Source organism: Lissotriton helveticus, chromosome 7 (genome assembly GCF_964261635.1).
Source record: "Lissotriton helveticus chromosome 7, aLisHel1.1, whole genome shotgun sequence".
Taxonomy (NCBI): Eukaryota; Metazoa; Chordata; class Amphibia; order Caudata; family Salamandridae; genus Lissotriton; species Lissotriton helveticus.
Genome location: NC_136068.1, coordinates 535,419,273 through 535,443,853, shown reverse-complemented (window position 1 = coordinate 535,443,853; position 24,581 = coordinate 535,419,273). Strand labels below are relative to the sequence as shown.

Genomic DNA, 24,581 nt, shown 5'->3' with positions numbered 1-24,581 from the left:
GTCTTTGGTGGACTGTATAACGGTCGCACCACCTTTGTCTGCTTGTTTGATCGTTATTCCTTTATCCTCTATTAAGGTTCGTATCGCTGTTCGTTCCTACCTTGTAAGGTTGTGGAAAGGGACTTTAGCAGTACCTTGTTCCAAATCCTTGAGGACTGCTTTCTCAAAGGTTAAAACCTCCGTTGGTACCATATTAGTGGTTGGCGTGAAGCAGGCACGCAACACCCATTGGGCTCACGTGGCTTCAGCCCCCCACCCCCCGTCGTGTGTGTCAGCCCGGGGGAGACAGCTTCGCGGGTGGCTAGCATCAAATTGCAGCCGCACCCGAGTACTTAACAGGTCTTTAAAAGACCATTTACTTGCCCCCCCCGTCGTGTGTGTCAGCCCGGGATAAGACAGCTTCGTGGGCTGGCAAGCATCAAATTGCAGCCGCACCCGAGCACTTAACAGGTCTTTAAAAGACCATTTACTTGTAAATGAAGCTGATTTACTTGTAAATGAGGCTTTGTGCAGCCACACTGTCTGTGGTGGAAGAATCAGCCCCTCCCGAAATATTTTTCAGCCCCCCCCCGAGAAATTTGGCTCTAGTTGCCCGCCTGCCGTGAAGGTAGAAGGGTTGTGTAGACCCGTGTCCTCCCTAATTGGTTCTATATCATCCTGAAAGTAGGCCTTGAGGCGAATTTTTCCGAAGAAATTGGAAATCTCACATTGCTTGTTAAACCTATCAGTTCTAGGGGTGGGGACAAAGCCCAAGCCCTTTTCCAAAATGTTTTCTTCCATCGGTGTCAGGTGTCTGTGGGAGACATTGACTATTAGGCTCTCCTGCCCCTTGTTTTGCTCCGTGTGTCCATCCCGCTCTGTTCGTCCTCCTGCCACTGGACTTGCTTCTGATCTCCTCTTCTGCGCCCTCTTCCTCTGCCCCAACTTCTGCCTAAAAAAGGTGGGTTATCGCTCAGGAAACATTGTGGTTGATTAGGAGGGTACATCTGGAAAGGCCAAAAAGGCATTTGGGGGCCATGAAATTGTTGGGGACCATGGAATTGTTGCATATTATAATTCTGGTATCGTTGTTGGTTCCTTCCTGGTTGTTTTCCAGTGTCGACGCTCCCATTACTGGAGATGCTGCTGGTGGAGCCTCTTCTTGAGGTGTCACCGCTTTCATCCGAAGAGTAGCTATTTTTGTTCGAGACATAATCAGGTTTGAGATAGGGATACACTTTCTCTTTATCAAATCTCTGCACGTCCTTCTGCAGTTTGGTGATATTTTGTTTCATCAAGTATTCTTTTTGCTCCGCAATTTAATTGTTGAGTTCTGATAATTTAGTCTTGAAAAGGGAAACTTGAATGGTTGTCTTTAGTGCCCCTTCCGCTATCTGAATCTTGATCAAGAGGGCATCTGCTAACCTCTTAGCTGTTTTGATAATTAGTACAAGTAAGTCTCTGGTGCATTTCCAATCGACCAGGGACCATTCTTCCTTGAAAGTTGCATCCTCCAAGAAGATTCTTGGGACGTTCTTGACTATCGGGCCCTTGGGTGCTATGCTTGCCCTCAAGTATTCCGCCATCATAGCCCCGTGGAGTGTCATTTTGAGCCACTCTTTTTTCCTTGATGCTAGAGTGGTCCATTCCTCTGTCTGCAGGTTGGAGGAAGATGAGCCCGCTGTATCTAAGATTGGCGGAGTGTCTCTATGGTTAGTAACAACTATCTCATCATTGAAGCTCAGTCCTGGATTTTCATTCATGATGAGTGGGGGTAATAGTGCTGTCTAAGTAAAAGCTGGTAGGAGAGGATTGGTGTTTTAAATCTGCGAGAGCCTGTAAAGGTTGTAGATGTGGTGGGCCAGTCAGGTGTAGATTCGCTACCTGCTGGTAACATGAGTAATCCCACGGGTGGGAGGGCCCTTGCACAATTGTTATCAAAATGAGGGAAAAAATTCGATATTTGGTAATCACAAACACTTTCCCATGTGCATCTATCCCTAAGAGCCTAAACAGAGACTAGAGCACTCCCACCACAGGCATAACTCTCATGTTTTCCAGCTTCATATGAGTAGTTCATTGAATCCATGTTTCTCTGTGCATTCTGGGATTTGTAGTGGGGATTTTATAATGGACCAACAGTACTACAAGAACGCAAACAATAAAAGCCTGAACTGGATAAGCTGATCATTAATGGAACCAGACAAAATGAGCAATTCCCCAACCAGGTAATTGATCAGGCTTGTCCACAAGGTACTTTTTGTGTGTGTCAAACCACTTTCAAAGTTCACCAGCCACTACTGCACACAACACAGTGCAGCAACTTGCCTTGCTGCTCTATGTTGACTGAATTCTAAGTAATTCTGCCCCAATGTTTATGTCAACTAGTGGCCGCCAACCCATTAACGACATAGAGTTGTACTTCTACTTTAAGACTTTGGTATGACTAGATATGACAGGGCCACTGAAAATATGCAAATCTGCAGTCAAAGCGTTTTTCGCATCGTTATGGGTTTGCCACATAATCCATCATTTGCTGCATAATCTGCAGATTTTAACAAAAACATGTTTCTAGCTCAAACAGACCAACAGCTACTAAAAACATAGAGCCACGCGTTCCTGCACCATGGAGACCCTTTGCAAAGGTTAACTGGTTATTTTTCAGATCCTTATTGCTGTATGTGGATGTTAAACTTGCATTAATACGATGAAATATTTGCTTATACAGTGTTTCTGTGTGTAGAGATGAGAAAATAATGAAGTAATACTATCACAAAATGTGCCAAATTAACACTGCATAATTTGCTTTTTCTTGCCTCATAATCTAATCAACCCTGAAGCATAATGTGGTCCTCCCCACCACACAATTCCAGTGGCCCTGCCCATAACTAACAACAGGCACTTTCTGTAGCTTATCTAAAGACTCGCTGCACACATAGATGCTAATGAAGAAAGTGCAGTGTTTTCAGGATGAAAGAAACCATTGCCTGTATCATCGCAACTCACAAGTTTAACTAGCATATAATTTTATGTGCAGGAAACCCCAAAATGCAGTGTAGAGCCCTTCAAACACATTAAGGGCCAGATGTACTAACATAACATTAGGAATAGCAATTTTCTTATTGCAATTTTCTCCAAATCGCACTCAACAAATTTCTATTTCCAATGTATGTAACTTTTTTGATCTGTAAGCGATTCCTAGTGGGTCACAAATTGATCTACCTCATTAATATGAATGAGAGCTTGCAGATTGCGACCCATTAGGAATGATATCCATCATAGGTATGGTGGCCTGCTGGGGTCAGCAGACCACCATGTCTGTGATCGCTTTTAAATAAGACCATTGTACATTTCCTTGGGTCTGTGGAGACCTGACGGAGACTGCGGATTAGCATCAGCTCTTCCACCCTCCCAGGAAAGGATTGGAACGTGGGAGACATGGCCAATGTACGGCTTCCCTACACTATGATGTTACAGCAGTAAAGAAAGAGTCTACAGTGATGTCAAAGCTGTGAGTACTATGGATCAGATTCCCCTGTTTATGATAAAGTCCCCCTAAGGAGGCTGCACACATTATGTGGTTCCCCTGTGAAGGTCTCGGTGTTTGAGGTGGCAGTAAACATAGCCCCTTACCCTAGATGCCGTCTTCCTAATTCATCCTTTCTAAAGGCACGTACACAAAAGTTTGTTACTGAAAATGTAAAGCCATTTCTTGATGCAGCTGTAACATATAATACAATTCCATCCTCTTTTCTCTCTCTTACAGGTGAGCCAGTTACAAGGCCCCCAGGTAAACTATTTATTTATTTTATTTTATGTAGCGTTTCCATTTTTGTAATGCTCTCCATTCCACCAAGTGGCAGCATCTAGGCCTTCATTGTACTTGGTCTATTGAAATTCGTGGATTCCCTCTCCTCCTCCTGGAACTACTAACATTGGTGTAATGCAACATGAAGGGCCCCCCTGTGGAATAATAGTATCACATAGCTCCCAGATAATAATTGTCCTTGAGCTGAATGGGGCCCCTCTTGAACGGTTAGGGCCCCATGAAGGATGGGGGCACCACCTTACACTGCAGGGGCCCACATTACACCCTGATTACAATTACTGGGGTCCTGTAGTTCTCGGGTGGAGGAGGGAAATACCAGGAAGTACACATGTTTGTGGAATAATATGCAGGAATTAGACTTGACTGTGTCATTTCGTGCTTATCTACCGACAATATCCCACAATTTTGCCGAAGAAAAACTTTGCGTCGAATGCCGCACACCACCAGTGGTGCCCCCACTAAAAGTACAAGTCAGATGGGCCTGATATTTCCCATTATTTCATCCGTCGTAATTAACAAGGCACTCTCAATGCTGTCCCGAGTGCTTTGGTTAGATAAATGAAAGGCAAGGGAAGATTAAAGTCTTGATGAGGAGGAACAGTGAGACAGCGGCAAATAGTTAGCATCTGCTGGTGAGAATACCCACATAAATGTTGAGATCTGATGATAACTGAGAAGTTGAAGGTGATGATAGCTGAGAAAATGTAGGTGGTGGCAGGACTTTGAACATAATGATCCTTATTGTGAGAAAACCTTGTTGCATACTTCGTAGTTTAAAATTCCTTTTTTAGGGGGTGTGGCTTGCATGGCGATGTGAGCGGACGCGTCCTGTTGGAGCTCCCGCCGCTCCCCGCTATAACGAGCTATTAAGGCGGAGTCGGAGGGCTTGAATTCCTCCCCAGGAGCTTTTCGGCGGGGGCTGCTAGGATCGGAGCGGAGTCCAGTCGGGAGTTTTAATCGGAGAGCGGAGGACGAGCGCTTCTCCAGGGCGCTGACCAGGGACCCGGAGGGGTGCCCGCCATCTTGGAGCCCCGAGCCGCCGCTGATATCGCCCAGGTTGCCCGCGCTGCTGGTGCGCTCCCGGAGAGCCCCTGAACTCACACTTGGCGGATTTACTGCGGCTGGCCCTCTTTTTGCCCAAATGACCAGCGGGTGAGCGGAGGTGCGGAGTCCCCGCCGCGGATCGGGCGAGGAGGATCCGCCATTTTGCTGGGTCCGGCGGCAGGCGATTTCGGCCCGGGGGCCGGGTCCTGAGCGCTGTGGACATACCTGCACCTACAGCCCTGAGGTGCAGAACGAGGGGGCCCAGCGGGCGGCTCCTCTGTGCCGCATGAGCAGCGTTGGAGCAGCGGGTGCTTCTCTGGACATCGGGACCCGCCATTTTCTGTGCTGCAGGAGCGGCCTACGTGCGCTGTGGAGCAAGCAGGCCCTCAGAGCGCTGCGGGGCGGATTTGTGGTTCTGGCTCCGTGTAAGGCGGCGAAGGTTGCCGGCGGCCAGTGGGGTCTGGGGCTCTGGACGGCGCCAATCACAGCAGCACGGTGTGTTGGGGCCGGTCCGGACCCCCTCCTTCCCTCCCCTGCACTGATCTGCCGGTTGAGGAGGTGGAGCGGAGCCCTTAGGGAAGCGATCTGACGAGGGGAGAGCCCTGGAAGTCCACATGTGAGCGATACCTTCCCGGGGGGTGTGGTTGAAGCGGTCGGAGCGGTCCATCATCTTCTGAACCCTGGGAGATCGGACTTGGGAGGCCTGCTGATCTGTGTGGGGCCCCCTGGAGAGCTGGGGAAGCGATCTGTCCCCCGCGTTACATTGGGCCCCTCATTGTGGAGTAACCCGGCCCCGGGGGTGTTTGGACTGTGCTCTCGCCCCTCGTGGGAGCCATCAGTTGCGGAGCCTTGGGCCTGAGCGGACTGGACCTTGAACTGCCTTCCAATAGTTCTCTTTCTGACCGGGGCTGTGTGGGGCGGTCAGGTGGGGCACAGCAGTGGTCAGTGGAGCGGCTGACTGCATACACTCTGGGACACGATTAACTGGTGTGGGAGTCCCTCCTGGAGGCCTGGGCCTTTGTTTTGTGTGAAGAGGGCCCTGTCCTGGTGCGAGGCCGGAGTCTTTGGTATAGGGGGGGGGGGCCTTATTATCTCCCTGCTCAGATCTTCTCGGAGCCGACCTCCTCCCCTAGTCGGCGGGGGAACAACCTGCATTACCGGCTTTGACAATTCTTCAGAGATGACACGCTCCAACAAAGGCGGCAAGGCCGACTCGACTGCAACCCCCAAGGACAATACGGTTGTGGCCATGTGGGGCAAAGCGGGGGCGCCTGCGGCGGATGAAGGTCCATCCAGGGGTGCCGAGAGCTCTCCGCCGGTCACTCAAGCATTCATGTCCTTCATAGTTCCCTGCGGTCCGAGGTTCACAGCTGTGTGAAGGAGCTTCGGAGGGAGGTGACGGATGCCCTGTTATGGGGTCAGTGTTCTGCGGCCCGGTTGGCCGCGAGTGTTTTCTCTTGATGGACGGGCCTTGTGGCTCTTAGTTTCTTTCCTCTCTCTTTCTATCCTTCTTGGTTTCCTACTACCCTTTCTTTCTCTTTTCCTTTCTTCTTGTGGGGGCCTGGGGAGGGGAGGTAGACTGTGGGTGGGGGGTAGGGATGTACGGCTCTGGATTGGGAGTGGACGGGCTGAGAGTGATATGATTGTTGAGCGGATCGTGATAGGCTTTGCGACACCTTGGCGTGGCTATGAGTGTGGCTAGTCATCTGAAGATCATGACCCTCAACGTGAAGGGTCTTAATTCGCCCAACAAGCGCAAACAGGTCTGGCACTATCTCCTGCGGCACAATCCAGATATCATTTTCTTTCAGGAGACCCACCTTCTACAGGCTGACACTGGGCGCATGGCTCACCCTAGATACCCTCTTCAGTCCTGGGCAGCGGCGGACACGAAAACAGCAGGAGTGGCGATTATGTGCAGGGCTGGCATCAGGCAGGGGGAAGGAAGGCCCTTCCGGGGTGGCGATGGCCGCTTTCTCAGGGTGAATGTCGAGGTGGGACGTTGCCGCTTTACATTATGCAACGTGTATGCCCCCGATCAGGCGCAGGATCGCTTCCTCCGGGACCTCTTGCGGGATCAGATACCTCAGGGCGGCCCCTCGCTAATTCTGGGGGGGGGATTTGAACATGGTGTGGTGCCCAAAGATGGATCGGAGCGAGGTCTCCTTCAGTGGGTCTGGAGCGATGTCTCTGGCGCTTCGCAAGCAGATCGGTGACCTAGGGTTGTTTGATGCGTGGCGGTATTTCTCCCCGGATAAACGTGAGTACTCCTTTTACTCGAGTGCTCACTGCCCCTACTCTCACATCGATTATATGTTTATGTCCCACGACCTTGTCCGGGATGTAGTGGGAGTGGAGATGTCTGACATTTCAATCTCAGACCATGCTCATGTGGAACTGCTCTTTCGGGACCCGGGTGAGTGCCCCCCTCGGGAGCGGAAATGGTATTAGCCGCCAAGCATCCTTCGGGATACAGCAAATGTTGATGACATCCGTGAGGCCATTACCTCCTATTTTGAGAACAACGACTTACCCGAGATGCCTTTCCCGGTGGTCTGGGATGCCTTTAAGGCCACGATCCGGGGTCATATTACGTCTCTTGTGATCGCGAGGACGCGGGAGGCGAGAGCAGTGGAGGATGGCTGGTAAAGGACTTAAAGGAGGCGGAGGCGCAAGACCGGGGAGGCTCTACCCTACAAACGAGACGCCGCCTGGCGAATCTTCGAGGCCAATTGCGGTTGTTGCGTACTAATAGGGCGGAAGGCTCCCTCTTGGCTTTAAAACAGACACATTTTGAGGGGGGAGATAAGGTTGGGAGACTCTTAGCGAGGAGGCTGCGGGTCAGGGCTGCTAAGTCCCATATAGCGAATGTACAGCTACCTAATGGGTCCAGAGCGGCAGCAGCTAAGGATAAATGTCAGGCGTTCCGGGATTACTATGCTTCGCTATACACTGCGGAGACGCCGCCTCCTGACTTGGTGGAAGAAGTCTTGGAGCAGTACGGCAGGACGACATTGCGCCCCCACTCGGCGGAGCTCCTGGAGGAGTCGATAACACAGGAAGAGGTGGCCTTGGCTCTTAGTGAGCTCCACCTGGGGAAAACGCCGCTCTCCTTCTATCACCTGTTTCAGCCTCAGCTGGGACCGTACCTTCTCCGGCTCTTCAATTCTTTCACTGACGAACATGGTCCCTCTCCGGATATGGGAATGGCGGAAATAGCCTTTGTCCTAAAGCCTGGGAAAGACCCCACACTATGTTCGTCATACCGCTCGATAGCTCTACTAAATACAGATTTTAAAATATACTCCAAAGTGCTGGCGAAGCGGTTGGACCCCCATATGCCTGACCTGATTGACCCGGATCAGGTGGGATTTATACGTGGCCGTCAAGGGGCTGATAACGTGCGCAGGGTGGCTCACCTGGTGGGGAAGGTGCACCACTGGCAGATCCCGGCCTGCCTCCTCTCGTTGGATGCTGAAAAAGCGTTTGACCGGGTGGACTGGTCATTCCTCCGGGCGGTCCACTGCAAGATGGGACTTGGCCCAAAGATGGTCACTAGAATCATGGCGCCTTACGTTGCCCCAAAGGTCAGGGTTCGTGTGAATGGACAGCTAACGGAACCGTTTAGCAAAGGGAGAGGGACCAGGCAGGGCTGCCCTATCTCGCCTTTGCTGTTCGCCTTAGCGATTGAGCCTCTGGCGGATATGATCCGTCGAGCTCCGGACATCAACGGCATTCCGTTGGGTGGACAGGACCATAAAGTGGCGCTCTATGCGGACGATCTCATCCTCACCCTCAGTAATCCCCGGGAGTCCTTACCAGCAATCCATTCTATGCTCTGCCTCTTTGAACGTGTCTCTGGTCTGAAAATTAACCACAGCAAATCCTGGGCCCTCAACCTTACCGTCCCTAAACCCGAAATCCTCCCACTGGAGCAGATGTGCCCGTATCGATGGACAGAACGCCACATTCGGTATCTCGGCCTACACCTGACCCCTTCATTAGATGGTTGGTCGCCAGTTAATTAGAGGGACTGCCGCAGATCGGTCCTTGAAGACCTACGGAGATGGAAGTCGCTAATACCATCATGGTTGGGTAGACTCAATGCAATAAAGATGTCCATCCTACCAAAATCCTTTATTTGTTCTGGTGTCTACCTAAACCCATCCCCTTACATAATATTCGGAATTTGCAGAAGGAATTAACCAACTTCATCTGGGGGGGAAAGAGGCCACGCTTCCACCAAGCGCTCCTTATGGCACCACGAGACCGCGAAGGGCTGGCGTGTCCTAATTTGGTGGACTATTATTGGGCTGCCCATTTGCGCTTCGTGGTTGAGTGGGGCACCAGAGAAAGTGAAAAGGGGTGGCTTCACATGGATAGGGTTGTAACTGGCCATACCATCTGGGACCTGGTGTGGAACCATAAAGCAGGGCGTTCCCCGAGCGCCTATTTGGCGGTGCCCACGAAGACAGTATTGGAAATATGGGACAGAATAGTGGTACGTAGAGGTCTCACAACCTTTCCTTCCCCGCACACCCCTATTGAGGGCAACCCGTGGTTTCCGCCGGCTTTCCGTACTAGAGCTTTTCGTAGATGGTCTCAGGGTGATTGTAGGGTCCTTACAGACCTCTTTGATGGAGGCACCCTTAAGTCTTTTGCCCACTGCAGGGAGGAATTTCGACTCCCGCCTTAGGCCGAGATGCAATACCTCCAGCTGCGACACTGGGTCCTGGCGGATGCAACGTACCCGGGGGCCACCCGAGACTTTACCCCGTTCGAGCGCCTAGCCCGTTCTTGTGCCGAAACGAAGGGCTTCATCTCCAAGATATACCAGATACTGCAACATCCTCAGGTGCCGCCTTCACAGACCTATCAACAGCGGTGGCACACGGCATTAGGGACCGATATTACACCACGCAGTGGCTTCGTCTGTGGCAGGATATCCCTAAAGTATACCGTAGTATACCGCAACAGGAAAACGCATATAAAAGGATGACCCAGTGGTATTACACGCCCCAGCGCTTACATAAAATGTTCGCAACCTCTTCTCCCGACTGCTGGAGGTGTCGAGCTGCGCCTGGGGATTTCCTACACATCTGGTGGACTTGCCCCTTGATCACCGTCTTCTGGAAGGAGGTCCTGAGTCACATTAAGGGGGTCCTGGGGTTTCCTCTGCCTGATGCCGCTAGTACATTGTTGCTTGGAATCAAACCTGCGAATCTGTTGGCTCTGATCCGGAGTGATTGGACTATAGCGCTACAAATGCTGGGCTCTGCCAGACAACTCATTGCCCTGTACTGGAAGAAGACGGAGGCGCCCCCTATTGCTGCGTGGATTGGGAAACTCTGGCATGTCATTACTATGGAGTTACGCTCCGCTAGACTGCAGTCTCACAATACACGCTTCAAGGCGGTATGGCAACCTCTGGTGACCTATTTGTGCAAAACCGAACATGCGCGAAGCATGCCCCCTAGACTGAGGGTGCTGCATCTAGTGGACGATGCTGTACTTTTTCCTACCTCACACAGGCCTGTGGTGTGATAGCCCTGGAGTCCCTACTGTGGCACGTGGCGGATGCTTCTGCTGCTGACGGGGTCTGTGAAGACTCCTTTCCCGCTGATCCCTTCGCTGTTCTCTAGGTCCTTTCTCTCCTCTTTCCTGATTCTTTCCTCTTCTTCTCTTCTGCTATCTTTGCTGTCCTATTGCCTTTTCCTAGGCACCTGGTTGTAAGTTGGGCCACTCTGGTCCGGTAGTTTTCTTAGTTTTGGTTCCTGGTCTATACTTGGCCCTAGGGGCTAGGTTTTATTGGCAATGACTATTGGGCACGACAGAATGCCATTTCTATCTTCTGACGCGGCCGACCCTATTGGGTTGTAGGCGGAACGCTGTGTATAATGTTGAGAAGCAAACACGCTTTGCAAGTTATTTTTACTGCATTTCCCCTGACGCGGCCGGCCCCTGTGGGGTTGTAGGCTTATCGCCGTGTATATGTCACCCTTTTTTGCATACTCCGGGGGTGAAATAAAAACAGACTTCAAATTAAAATTCCTTTTTTATTCGTATTGTTTTATTTTCACTTTTTCACAAGTGCATTTCACCAGTGTACTAATACTACACTCGTGTGGACCAGAATACAGAACTGTGTCACAATCAGCATAAACCATTATAGAGAGCACGACTTGTATGTCAAGCACTCCTCCATTACAGAGTGAGAGAACAGCACATTGGAATCAGCAAAAGCGAATTGCTATACCTGTGCAGAAGCCATCACTCGCCATATACAGTCCAGGCATGTGATACAGGCAGAATAGGGCATGTATAAACATAGCAGAAACATTTAGGTCTCATGTTCGGAGTTGTGGCCCCAATCCCAAGGAAGCCACCACAACCAGGAGAATTGTTATATTCTTGAATAACATTTAAGAATATATCATTGTAAATATGTTTTGCCACTCTCAGTATATTGCGATCTGTGTCTTTAAGTTTATGGCATTCTTTAAAGTTCTTTGCTGATGCATTCTATGACATCTATGGATTCCATTTATGAGATATGAAGGGATCAGATGTGAACTGCCTGCAGCATACGAGCTGTTTCATCTCTGTGCTCTTTTAATAAATGTAACTTGCTCAGTATTACTAATGAATCTGTGATCATTTGGATTACTACAAGAATCTGCACCCCTCACCAACATCCTGAGAATCATCATCTGCTCCCCCTTCAAGAGTAAGTAAATATGATCTGAGGGATCTCTAAATATGCTAGGGTCGAGAGGCATGAGAGCCGGTCGGATTAAAGTTCTAGTTGTTCATTGCTGTAAGGCATGTCGCGCAACCAGAGCTTAAAATGTTGAGCTTTTATCTCTTCCCCATCTGCACACTATTTGCCACTTTGCTAATAAGAGGGTCAAGGATAGAAAACATTTGTGAGGGGTATCTAGGTCCCTCACATAGCCCAGCACTGCGATAACGTGGTCAGTGAGCACCGTGCAGTCCACCATATCAGACAGGGCAGACAGCGACTCAGTCTAGTGCCCATAAATATTAGCAGCTCAAGACCAAGCCAGGGAAAAACACCTGCATCCAGACAACTACATCTGGAGCAATTTGTGTCATATCACCTATGAGACCAAGTCTTTGAAGGCAGACCGGTGTGAAGTAGGCGCTCTGTAATATTCTATAATGTATTATGCCGAGTTGGCTACTGGTGGAGACCTTGCCCGTCTAACTACAGACACGCATTCATGTTTCGTCACTGATCTCCTGTCCCAGGTCTCTCTCCTAGCTTCTACATGTCATCCTAGGAGGCGACTCCCATCCCTCCTGCGAGGTACTATACAATACTGTTATGAAAAACTTAGTAGAAGTCACATCCAGCAGTTGCTGAAGGGGCTCAAGGACAGATGGTTCCACCATGAACTGTGGAAGGGACAGTTTGCAGCAACTTTGTTACTGGTAAAAAATATATACATCTTAGGGGTACAAGGGAACCTTCCCCTATAATCCTTCAAAGTGAGAAAAAGCTGCTCCTGAAAGGATGCCCAGGTTAATATCTCCCAGGCATGAAACACATCCGGGTGCCGGATTCCTGAGTGATTGGGAGCAGGGGATGATAGTCTGGTGACAAATAAGGTTAATTAACATAGGCCAGTCCCACCTTCTTACTCAGTTTATCCCATGCTCTAATTGTTCACTCTTCTGTCAGAACATCACGTCACGATCCAGAGACCTGTCTCCTCAGAAATTAAATGAAATACCAGCATTTGTAAAGTGCACAGCTACCTCTGGAGAGGTGTCCTGCTGGGGGGCGGTCAGGAATATTAAACGAGCTAATGCCCAGAGTCACAAAGTGCTGGGCAAGCACCAAGCATCAAGGAGTTTACGTTGAGTAATAGTGTGAACAAAAGATTTATGAGGTTTATTGGGAACAAAAGAAAATGTAGAATTCCTCTCAATAAATGGGTCAAAAATCTGATTACAATCACCGGCTAATATGAAATTATCTTTAATACAGAGGGTAAATTTCTTGGCCAGTGATGTCCATATTGAAGTACCGCCTGATGTAGGGGCATAGACATTTAGGAGGGAAACCTGAACACCCTTTAGTGACAATTTAACATTTAACCATCTACCCTCTGTGTCTGATTCCTGCAACAGCAATGTAGCTGGAAGTGATTTACGGCAAAGTATCATTACTCCATTACTTTTACCATTACCCTGAGAAAAGAAGATTTCCCCTACCCAACCTTTTTTTAGTTTTAATGACTCGGTATCTGTGAAGTGTGTTTCTTGTAGAAATACTATGTCAGCGTCTAATTTTGTCAAATGAGATAAAACTCTCTGTCTTATTATGGGAGAGTTTAAACCCCTAACATTCCATGAAATCAATTTTAATGACATGATTTATCAAAACAATATTGTTCTAGGAATATAGAGCATAAGTCCAATTCATTAAACCAATAGCTAAAAATGTCAAAGGAGGAGAGAAGGAGGTAAATGATTAATTCAATCTCAGAACAAGAAAAAAAAAAAGAAGTCAGACGACTGGAGCCAAAAATGAAAATAAAGTATGTTAATGGAAAGAAAGATAGGTGCAATAAATGAGTAGTGAGGAAATAAAAAGATAAAAGAGTTCAAATTTGTATTGACAAAAGAAGACATAAATTTAGGAAAGTACAAGGAAATGGAAATGTAAGAGACACCAAAATAGTAAAAGGGGGGAAATTGTGAGGCAAAACAAAAAACAAAATACAAAAAGAATAACATACCTACAAAAAGGGAACATGATTGCGAGGGTAGGTGGAACCATATGGAACAGCGGAAGCATCTAGTGAGGATAGGACCAAACCAGGGAAGGAACACGCCATACCGTAATCATAACTATAAAAGCGAAGGAAGAAAAAAGGATAAAATATTTCATATTAATGTATAAAACAATCAGCAAGCATGAAAATACTAGAGCTAAGTAGCATCAACCAGAATTTCAAAGGCAACACTTATAAATGTATAAAAAGTAAACACCAACAAAAAACCTGTAAACAAGGAAAGAGTGGCATCTTATATATAAAGTTAACCCCTTCGCTGCTAGGCCTTTTCCCCCCTGTGCTAAGCCTTTTTTTTCCTATTTGGGGTAGTGCGCTCTTAGGCCTCTGTAACATTTTGACCACATAAGGTATCTACGCCAAATTTGAGTCCTTTTCTTCCAACATCATGGGAATTCTAAAGGTACCCAGGGTTTGTGCATTTCCCTGGAGGGGGTTCTAGAAATTAGCCAAAATACAGCAATATATTGTTTTTTTGGGGGAAAATGGAAAAAACGGGCTGCAAATGAAAGCGTCTGGGTTTTACCCTGCAAATGGTATAAAAAAAGGGTTTGTGGGCTTGAAATCACCATTTACTTAGCTTTTGGGGAATGACAGACTTTTGTCCGAAACCCAACATTTTTTACACAGTTTTGGCATTTTTCTGGGACATAGCCTATTTTTTCTATTTTTTGTGCTATCAACCTCCTTCCAGTTAATGGTAGAAATGGGTAAGAACGTAATAATGGATCCTGGAAAGCTAAACGTTTTAGGAAAGTAGACACAATTCTGAATTCAGCAAGGGGTCATTTGTGTAGATCTATCAAGGTTTCTTTATAGAAACTAACAGTTAAATATAGGAAAAATTGAAAATTAGTTGAAAAAAACAGCCTTTTGTGTCAACGTTGTCACCTGTTACTTCTTCTAATTATGACAGCTCTTTGAAAGCAATATACTGGTACATCTGCTGGATCTTACTGGTTGTGGGGATATATATATAGGACATGTAGGTTCACAAAGAACCAGACGAACAAAGAGTCAAAACCTGTGCAGCAATTTGCAATAGCTTTTTATTATGTACCGGGTATATAGCAATTATTGTGGGGGGGGGTGTGGCTAAGATGGCCACCAAGACAGACATGTCTCAATGAGGCTCAGTGACTGGGCTTTCACCTCGCCTAGTCTCATGGAGTCTAGCTGGTACTGACCCACACCCAGTAGCTCTTGACAAAGTCTGGCACCCAGCGCCACTCTCCATGTGGCGGACTTGACCTTGCAGGGGCGGAAACTTGGATGCTGCAGTAGGGAAGGGGCACCGGGCATAAGGTGGCAACTGTCCGATCTGCAACCTCCCGCCTCCACGGGTGATTTTATGCGGACCTGCAGACCCCCAGCTGCACCACATCAGGCTCCTGGCACAACAATGGAGACGTGGGCACAAAAGGCGCATCGGAGGAGTTGATGTTTGACCCTCACTACTGAGAGCGACACTTACCATCATCCCTGGTGTGGCGGGAGCCCTGACGCGGCTACTCACAGACGCCAGCACCATACCTTTAATCTACCCGGCGGAGGCCTCCCCCCTGCATGGGGCCCATCACCAAGTGGTAGTAGCCTGTGAGCACCGGCGGACGTCGGAAGATGAGAACTGCCTGGGAGTGCAGCCGTCGCCTGCATCAGCCGCGGGGGGCTCCTCTGCTGCCGGCCGGCATGACCACGCGGAGTTCCTGCGGTGAACTTGCGCTGCCGCCAACCGCACCAGCCGTGCGGGGCCCATCTGCTGCTGACCTGAGGAGCCGCGCGGCATGTCTGCAGGGACCCCGGTCTGCTTCTGAGGCCCAGGTAAGCTGACACGACGGTGACGGTGCCCTGGTGAGTGGCTTTGCACGCCTCGCACTGATTACCAGAGCTCACGGCCATGACGTGGCCTGCCCGACCCTAAGATGGCGGACCATCGTGCCCCCCGTCTAACAGTCTGCACCAGTGCATGGTGGCCCCTAATGACTGTGTAGACCACCACCAGGGCCCGGATGATTTCCCAGACACAGGACTCTATATTAGAGAATCGCCCAATCTCTCTGTGGGAAGGAGGGGGCCACGGAAGACAGATAATGTGGAGACCCTGGCTTTGCCCCTTGCTGCTGAGCTCTGGAGACACGGCCAGTTCGGGAGAGGAGACGCAACGGAGGTCCCAGGGCACTGAGCTAGTATTGGGGCCCCCCACCCGGGTGAGAGGTCGATTGAGCACCTACGGCTGCGAGGCGCCAGCAGCCGCCGGATTCATTAAGCAGATTGCTGCAGTGGGCACATGGCTGGCAGGAGTCTGAACCAAGCCTGCTTACGACACGGATAGCATCACCCATTGGGCCCCTGGCTGGGCGACGAGATACTACTAACCCGAGGAACCTCCCCTACCATCCATCACCAGCAGCAGGCGGTGTGCAATTGGGGTGATGTCTGGCTGAGGGGCACAACATGCGCACCAACTGATCCAGACGAGGAAGTCCATAGTCTAACGCCAATCCCAGTAGGTCCCACTGGGTGGGTACGCGAGATTCCAAATCTTCTGATGGCCTGTGGTGAAGGCACCCTAACTGCCCAACGGACAGCACCTATCTTCCGGGTCATCCGGAACCAACGGTTAACTCTAAGTCTTGCCTCCCTCCAGAACTATCGCCATTTGTGCGAGACACTGCATAGCAGCTGGACGCAACGTCAGGAGACCCGTTATCGGCTAAGACCCTGATAATAACACCCTTCACGCCCAGACGGTCCCCACCAGACACCATGGGAAAGCCCAGAGCAAGTGCGTCGGCCCCAGGGACTGCATCAGAAGCTTCCACCAACCATTCCAGTGGGGCCTCCAAAACTGATGGACTGCCAGCGGACATCTCCCTATCGGCCAAGCTAAACAAGGTACTAGTGGCTATAGAGCAATCCAGACTTTCCATGGAACAACAATTGGGCAGCCTCACAACGGACATTAGCCTCCTTCATGACGACCACCGAAAATGATCAGACAAGGTTTCAGACAACGCGAGAGCAGTCACTGTCATCCAACCCATGGTGCAGACACATCAGGACTCGATAGGTACTCTGATGGGCCGCGAGTCCACCATGGAAGAACACATCGATGATCTGGAAGGGCGATCGAGGCGCGGCAATATCCGCGTTCTTGGCTTGTCGGAGAGAATTGAAGGCTCTGATGCAGTGGACTATATGGAGACCTGGACTACTGAACGGACAACGTTCTTCTCTATTGAAAGGGTGCACCGTGTTCAAGCGCGTTGTCCCTAGCCAGGAGCCCGCCGCACCCACTGCTGGCAAAATTCTTCCACTTCAGAGACCGTGATGCGCGACTCCGGGCAGCCCGACAGACAGGACAGATCTGAGTTGAGAACAAAACCGTCATGCTCTTCCCTTACTACTCCAGAGCGGTCCAGCACCAAAGGTCCTCCTTTCTAGAGGTGAAACGACGCCTACGAGCTGGAAAAATACAATACTCACTGCTTTTCCCCGCCCGCCTTTAAGTCATACATGATGGCACTACTCACTTTTTCATGACCCCGGAGGAGGCACATGATTGGGTGGACCAGAACTGTACTGTGGGACATCGGGCGGAACGCACTCAGTATCAGCACATGTGAGCAACGGGCCCCAGAAGACAACGTTCACGGCAACACAACCAACTGGGTGCCTCCACATCGCTTCCACGCACCTTGGGGTCCCTGGATCTGGAGTAAATAGTCCAGGAGAGATGCCAAGCCCTGAAGGAGGTGGCAGGCCTCTGCCCCACCTCCCCTACAACAGACATTGAATGGGCTCCCCACATATTTACATCGGAGGAGGAGGGAGACAGCGAAACCACGCAATCCGGCATGGACTCTGGGGCTCTGCCCTCAGTTACCCCGCGAAAGGCAGATGACTTGATATAACCAGACCCTGGCAACATGTTGAGGATTTAGGGCGGGGGTGATATCTTTTGTACAGGTAGCCTTCATAACAAATTCGCCTTCCCGTCGCCCTGGGCTTAAGCTACCCATGCACATACAGGCAGTCCAGCAGACAGCTATAGATTGCCCGAATAGCCCACATGTCGAGTTCCCTCCCAGGCATGGGCCGTCACCCTACAATATGGTGAAGCTCTGGCACCAATTGAGAGCTAGTTTGGACGGTTCGCCCTTGACGATAGGTCCCCCGCGTTGGGGCGGGTTCCTTTTGCTCCACCCTAGTTTACCTTCCTCCCAAACAAACCTACTTCGCACTGTGTCCTTACTCACAAACCACTGAGCAGCTGTGCATATGACCCAGAAATGCGGGCATTGGGGAATGGGTTACAGCTCAGGGCCTCTGGAGGGATCCACTCGCTGTCCCTGCCCATTCACTTTACACATGCATCGATGGCACATAATGGCAGCACCACCATCCTTTTTTTTTGTTTGTTTGTTTTGTTTCAAAGACATTTATTATGCCAACACAAGTTAACACTGCATAATGCCAAAAACCTCACGGGCCGGCTGCATTCATTATAATCCTTCGTCAACATAATTCTTGTACACAGCTCCATTGCTGACATCCCGGAGGCCCAGCAGCGTAAAAAAGGAACTTTAGCATATATCGTATCCAGTGCATTGCATGGCACAATTACTTACAAAGGTCCCCGAAGTTTTTACGTGTCCAACATTTAACCCTAACATGAGCAAGTGCCTTCCCTGTCGTATTTGAATATAGCACAATTCTGTAGTTGCAGCATTATCCAGTATTTATACAGCAGCAGTGGCGCATAAGGTAGGTATCGTTACAGAGCCACACCAGTCCTCAGTGCAATCACTCGGAAGGATAGGCCTATTGTGATAAAAACAATGCAAAAGGGGAGAGAGCTACAACACAGCCCCAGTGCGTCACCAGTGATCATCAGTGCAACAATTAATTTTCAGGTCTAGGCATACAGCAATCATACTCATTCAGTCTTCAGGTGGTTCGCCCTACCATACCACAGGTCTATATAGCGGCCAACCTCTGCAGCGTATGGTTACCCTTCCTACCCGATCGTGTCATTGCTAACATCAGCCCGGCTCCCATCATTCGATACAGCTGTGGTGGCCAGCAAGTATTCTCGTAGCGGACCCCATATGTCTTTAGTCTTACTGTTCACCGGTTGTGTGTCTGCATATACTGTATACTGATCCTGACAATAAATCAGATCCTCCAACCAGTCCTTGAATTTCGGGGCTCTTCCTCTTCCCCATCTACATGCTACTCTGCGTTTCGCCAGTAATAATGCTACATCCACTAATTTCCTCACCGATCTAGGTGTCTGCATAGTGTAGCCTATTAGCATAGTGAGTGGATCTTTAGTAATTGTCGCTTTAACCATCTCCTGGAGTGCCACATGTACCCTTGTCCAGTAGTCAAAGACAGCTGGGCATTCCCACGCCACATGTAGGAAGCCTGCCGCTCCCGATCCGCAGCGTTCACATCTAGAATTGTCCGATAATCGGAACCTCATCTTTTTCTCCGGAGTATAATACATCCTCTGTAGGAACTTATAGTGGATAATTTTTAGTCTGGAGCTAGGCGAGATAGTAGCCGTGAGGCCACAGCAATGTTTCCATTGTGTCGCCGTTATGTCCTTGCCAAGATCTGCACTCCAGTGTTGAAGTGCTCTACTCTCGCTGCTGCCACATTGGCCGCGTATATTTCGATAAAGTTGCAAAACCAGATGTCGACCATCCGCAGACACCAGCATGGCTTGTAGTGGAAGCACCACGGCAGGTTCATCTGGGAATCGTGGTAGGACACTTCGTAGTCCCTGCCTTAACCTAATATAGTAAAAAAGTTCTAATGGTGTAGGTAGATGTTCCTGAAATAGCTGATCACGTGTTTTAAACTTCCCATCTAAGAACAATTGTCCCCAAGTATGCAATTGCAGCTTATGACATAGCGTGCGGAATCCCCCTTCTTGCAGCAGGGTCAGCCCCAGATGGTACACAAGAGGCATACTTGGTGCGTATAGGAACTCGACCGGCAGTAAATTAAGAATTCAGTTCCATGCACCAATCGTACATGTCACCGTAGTGGCTGGCGTCTCTAGAACATTGACCGGACCACAAATAATACCTTTAAGAGGGAGAGGTCGGGCTATCCAGTCCTCCACAGCCAATTGTGGCATGAACGATGTGGGAGCAAACCAGTAATATGCATATTGTGCCTGAGCACTCAGATAATATATTAGAAAATCAGGGATATCAAATCCCCCATCAATATACGGTTGGGTAATGACCGTCCACGCCACTCGCGGCTGCTTGCCTCCCCAAAATAATCTCAATAATTCCGACCGTAACGTTTTAAAGAAGAAGGAGCCCGGATAATATGGGATGTTCTGAAACAGATATAAAAAACGAGGCAGAACCACCATCTTGATCAGCGAAGCTCTCCCGGCCATGGACAGCGGCAACGATATCCACCGTGTGACATCGTCCCTAAGTTTAGTGATGGCCGTGCCATAATTCAGTCGTATCGTATCTTCTTAGACAAGCGACACCTGAATACCCAAGTAGCGAAGGTCCGACTCGCACCATTCCAGCGGGTAGTCCAACGAGAAATGGGAAACGGCAGGAGTCAGGGGAAAAAAATTGGGATTTCTTCCAATTTATTTGTATGCCAGACAATTGACCAAACACCAAGAACTCTTGTAGCAGTGAGTTCAGATTGGCTTGCGGATCCACCACATATAATGTCAGATCATCAGCATAAAGCGATATATCTATCTGTCTTTGAAAACATTTAAAGGCGCTCTGCTTGTGTAGCTGTCTTATGCGACAAGCCAGGGGCTCTATTGCTATAGCGAAAAGCAACGGTGATAGCGGACACCCCTGCCTGGTGCCCCTGGTTATCGAAATTGAATCCGAAAGCTCACCATTAATCAGCACTTTCGCCTCTGGATTTGTATATAGGAGCCGTATCCAGGCAATAAATATTTTCGGGAATCCCATTCTGGCTAAAATTTCGAAAAGGTAACTCCATTCAACCGAATCAAACGCTTTCGTAGCATCAAGAAATATAGCCGCCACAGGTAGCTCTGGCGCTATCGTCTGAATCAGTGAAAAAAGGGTACGCAGATTATGATTAGTGGACCTGCCAAGGACGAACCCTGCCTGATCGGGGGCACTATCATGGTCATAAGTTGCGAGAGTCTAGTCGCCAGGACTTTCGCCAATATCTTAGCATCACAGTTTATTAGGGAGAGCGGTCTGTACGAATCGCACTCCACAGGCTCTTTCCCGGGCTTTAACAGAGATGTGATGACCACCTCCCTCATTCATCTGGGCAAAATACCCACCTCCAGGGACTCCTCAACGACCTCCTTCAATACCGGGGCCATTATATCAATATAGCATTTATAAAATTCAGCTGGCAATCCATCCAAACCCGTCGCCTTACCATTGTTGAGGGACATAATAGCATCCCGTATCTCATCGACTGCAAGCGGGGCGCCCAGAAACTGCCTATGTGCGTCACTAAGCCAGCATATTGCCACCTCGTCTAAAAATTCTCCATACCTCACTTCACCAGTTCTTTGTGTAGTATATAATCTTCCATAATGTGCTGTAAACATATCTAGTATACCCTTTGTATCTTGGCATGACCCCTCCTCCTCTGTGTGTATTTCAAGTATATGTGTGTTACCTCTTGGATGTCTGGTGATTTCTGTTAGAACCCGACCTGGCCTTTCTCCCTCACTATAACGCCTCGCCTGCCAATGTTTACCCCTGAACTTGGCCTCTCTGGCCGCCTCTTCCTCATATTGCGTAAGCTTGTTTCTGAAGTCCTTGTGTATAGGCCGCATCGGTTCCCCAGTCATCCTTATCTCCAGTTCTTTCAATTCCCGGTCCAATTTCGCAATAGTACCTTTAATGTCTTGCAGCACCCCAAAGCTCTTTGATATGCAGTATCCCCTGATCGTCACCTTAATCGCCTCCTAGATAGTGTCTACACTTTCAACAGAACCCCTGTGTCGAGGGAAAAATTATGTGATCTCCTCTCCCAGCTCTGCTTTGAACACTGCATCCAGAAGCATCTTAGGTTGCATGCACCACACAGGTCTCGCCTTATCATAACCAGGGATAGCAATTTGAACTAGCACCGGACAGTGGTCCGAGTATGTTCTCGGCAAATGAGCAACCTTGCCTAGGTTAAGGGCCAGTCCGCGAGATAGGAGGCAATAGTCAAGCCTGGCCCATGTATCTACATGCGTCGTAAAAGGCTCCCTACCTAATTATACCTTGTAATGCATCCCTAGCATGTTTATTATATTGATGACAGCCATCAGACCTATCCAATCCTGGAACCATGGCAACATTAAAATCTCCACCCCAGATGATGTGCATCGATCCTGTGTTCAGTATCTGACCCCACCGATTCGTGAAGAATTCAGGTGTATCGACATTAGGCGCATAGCAATTTACTATTGTGACCGTGTCTGTGCCAAGCCTACCCCATATCAAAACAAATCTCCCCTCTAGGTCAATTAGTTCCCCCAGCTTCACAAATTGCACTGACTTTTTAATCAACACTGCTGTACCTCTGGCATACGTAGAATACGATGAAAAGCTCCTCACATTCGCCCATTTGCATGCAAACGTGTGGTTAGAGCGGGGGCGCAAATGCGTTTCCTGTAATAATGCAATTTGCATATGGTGCCTTTCCAAATATGCAATCACCTTCCTACCTTTCCTGGCATCATTTAATCCCCGAATATTCCAGGACATGACCGTTAATTTTGTATCATGTTCAACGCCCACCATCACAATATCATTCCATCCAATCTGCTTACAAAATATTCCCGCGTAGCTCTTCCTTCACACCACCCAGTGCCTCTGTGCCCACAAATCTCAGTCCTATAGACAGCAGTGATACATGAACATGTGCAACAGTCAGCATTTGCACTTCCCCAGCTAACCGTCCACCTAGGAAGACTCCCCCCTTCTCGCCGACCTCTAGCCTGCTGACATACTCCAACTGTGTCAGGTAGCCCTTCCTCGGTCACCCCATCTACACAACCAATCAGCTTCACGTTCTCAGAACAACTTGCCCCCCCTCCCACCCATTGTGGCCACCCCAACTTGCCACATTCCTCATCCTTCTCATCAACCATGCGAGCTTTTATTCGTGTTCCATCCTCAAGCCCCCATATTCTGCTAAGCCATGGCATTTCAAAGATTGTCATTTCAACAACTCCTACACCTTTTGGCTCGAGGACCTGAATCCCATCTCTATCCCAATTAGTCACCCTCAACCCTTCCTCATCCCAACCCTCCTCCCCTATCAACAGAGAACATACCAACCCCTCCTGTCCAACAAGTAAACTACAATGACCGCATCTAAGATTTCTATGCTCGTAAAGTTGCAATGTATTGACGTCAGTATTCCGTGTAGTAGCGTATGACGCCATGTAGTACTCTACAGACCTGACCCACCCTTCCTCCAACTGAAGCATCCCCAACTTGCCAGAATTCCCACCCCACCCACCTCTCCAGTCATTTAGTAAACACCCCAACATCCATACTATACTAAACATGATCAATGGGGTATACCCTTCTGGGGTCATCTGAGGCATGCACATATCCACACCACACCCTCACCCTCCATGCCCGCAAGCGGGCAAAGACTAAAGGAAGGGGGGGTGCCTGGAATACGTTACCACCAACAGTCCAACACTCGTCCACGTTGCTCTCGAATACCAGCGTCATCTTTCTATAATATAGGCCGCCCTGAGGGTCTGTCCGCGCCCTCCTGTAGGTCAGCACGGTATTGCAGTATTTTACCACGCAATGTTACTCATCGTCCTCCATTAAACGTTCATCTTCCTGATGCTCTCCGCCGTTATGTCGATGTTCAGATCTCGCTCTCCTCAGACCCTTCAAAAAGTCATCTACTTGCTGCGGATTCGTGAAAAAATGTTGTTTAGCCTGGTGGGTCACTCTGAGCTTCACTGGGTACAGGAGTTCATAGTCTATCTGTAATGTACGAAGCTTTCTCTTAACATCCAGAAATGTACGTCTCTGTTCCTGTACGATGGGCGTAAAGTCGGGATAGATGGAAAAATTGACTCCATCACATGACAAGTTTTGATTGGTGCGTGCAGCTCGTAATGCGGTGTCACGATCACGGTAATTGAGAAGCCGTGCAATGATAGGCCTTGGTGGAGCCCCGGGTTTAGGCCGCGGCCCAAGTGAGCGATGCGCCCTTTAAACAATTAACTGTTTGGAGAACGCTTCGGTTCCAATTGCGGCAAGGAGTATCTTTGCCACGTAGTCTTCCATGCGTCCAGTGTTGGTGGATTCCGGTACGCCTATGACGCGTATGTTGTTGCGCCGGCTGCGGGCCTCCAACTCCTCATTCTTCGCAGCAATGACTCTGAGGACGTTATCCATTCTCGAGAGTAGGGTGGTATGCGAAGCCTTGGTGTCATCATTTTCAGAGATACGCCTTTCAGTTTCAGTTATTCGTTCTTCATGCACATCAATTTTCGATGCAATGGCGTCCATTCTAGAAGATATTCGATCGACTTTATCAACTATTGTGGCAAACCCTTGCCTCATTTCCTGCATAAGCTGCTGTATGTCGGAAGTGGGTGAACCAGAATCTGCTCCAGTGTCCGCCGGACTGTGTGCAACCGGTTCGTCCGGTGTTTTCCGCAGCCCTTTTTTGGAAGACGTGGTGTCAAAGGACAGTTTAGGCTGTCTATTGTCCTGCTTACCCATCGCGGGTTTTCGGTAGGGCCTTGTAGCAGTGCGTGAGGGTCTTTTCCCACTATCTTCTCCAGAAAGGCAGGAAGTTCTGTTCATGAGCACAACTCAGGCCCTCAGGATGACCCTATGTGTACTGAATCAAGGACCACCAGGCAATATAAACTGACGCAATCC

At 49.2% G+C, this 24,581-nt stretch overlaps 1 protein-coding gene across 1 annotated transcript in view; it reads left to right on the top strand.

Annotated features, from left to right (window-relative positions):
- The window catches only part of LOC144769151 (transmembrane protease serine 9-like), a 1,211,004-nt gene that overhangs the window by 704,478 nt on the left and 481,945 nt on the right, over positions 1-24,581 (top strand). Inside the window, exon 12 of the mRNA XM_078653156.1 lies at positions 3,746-3,769. Within this exon, the coding sequence (XP_078509282.1) occupies positions 3,746-3,769 (24 nt within the window). The remainder of the gene's footprint in view (positions 1-3,745; positions 3,770-24,581) is intronic.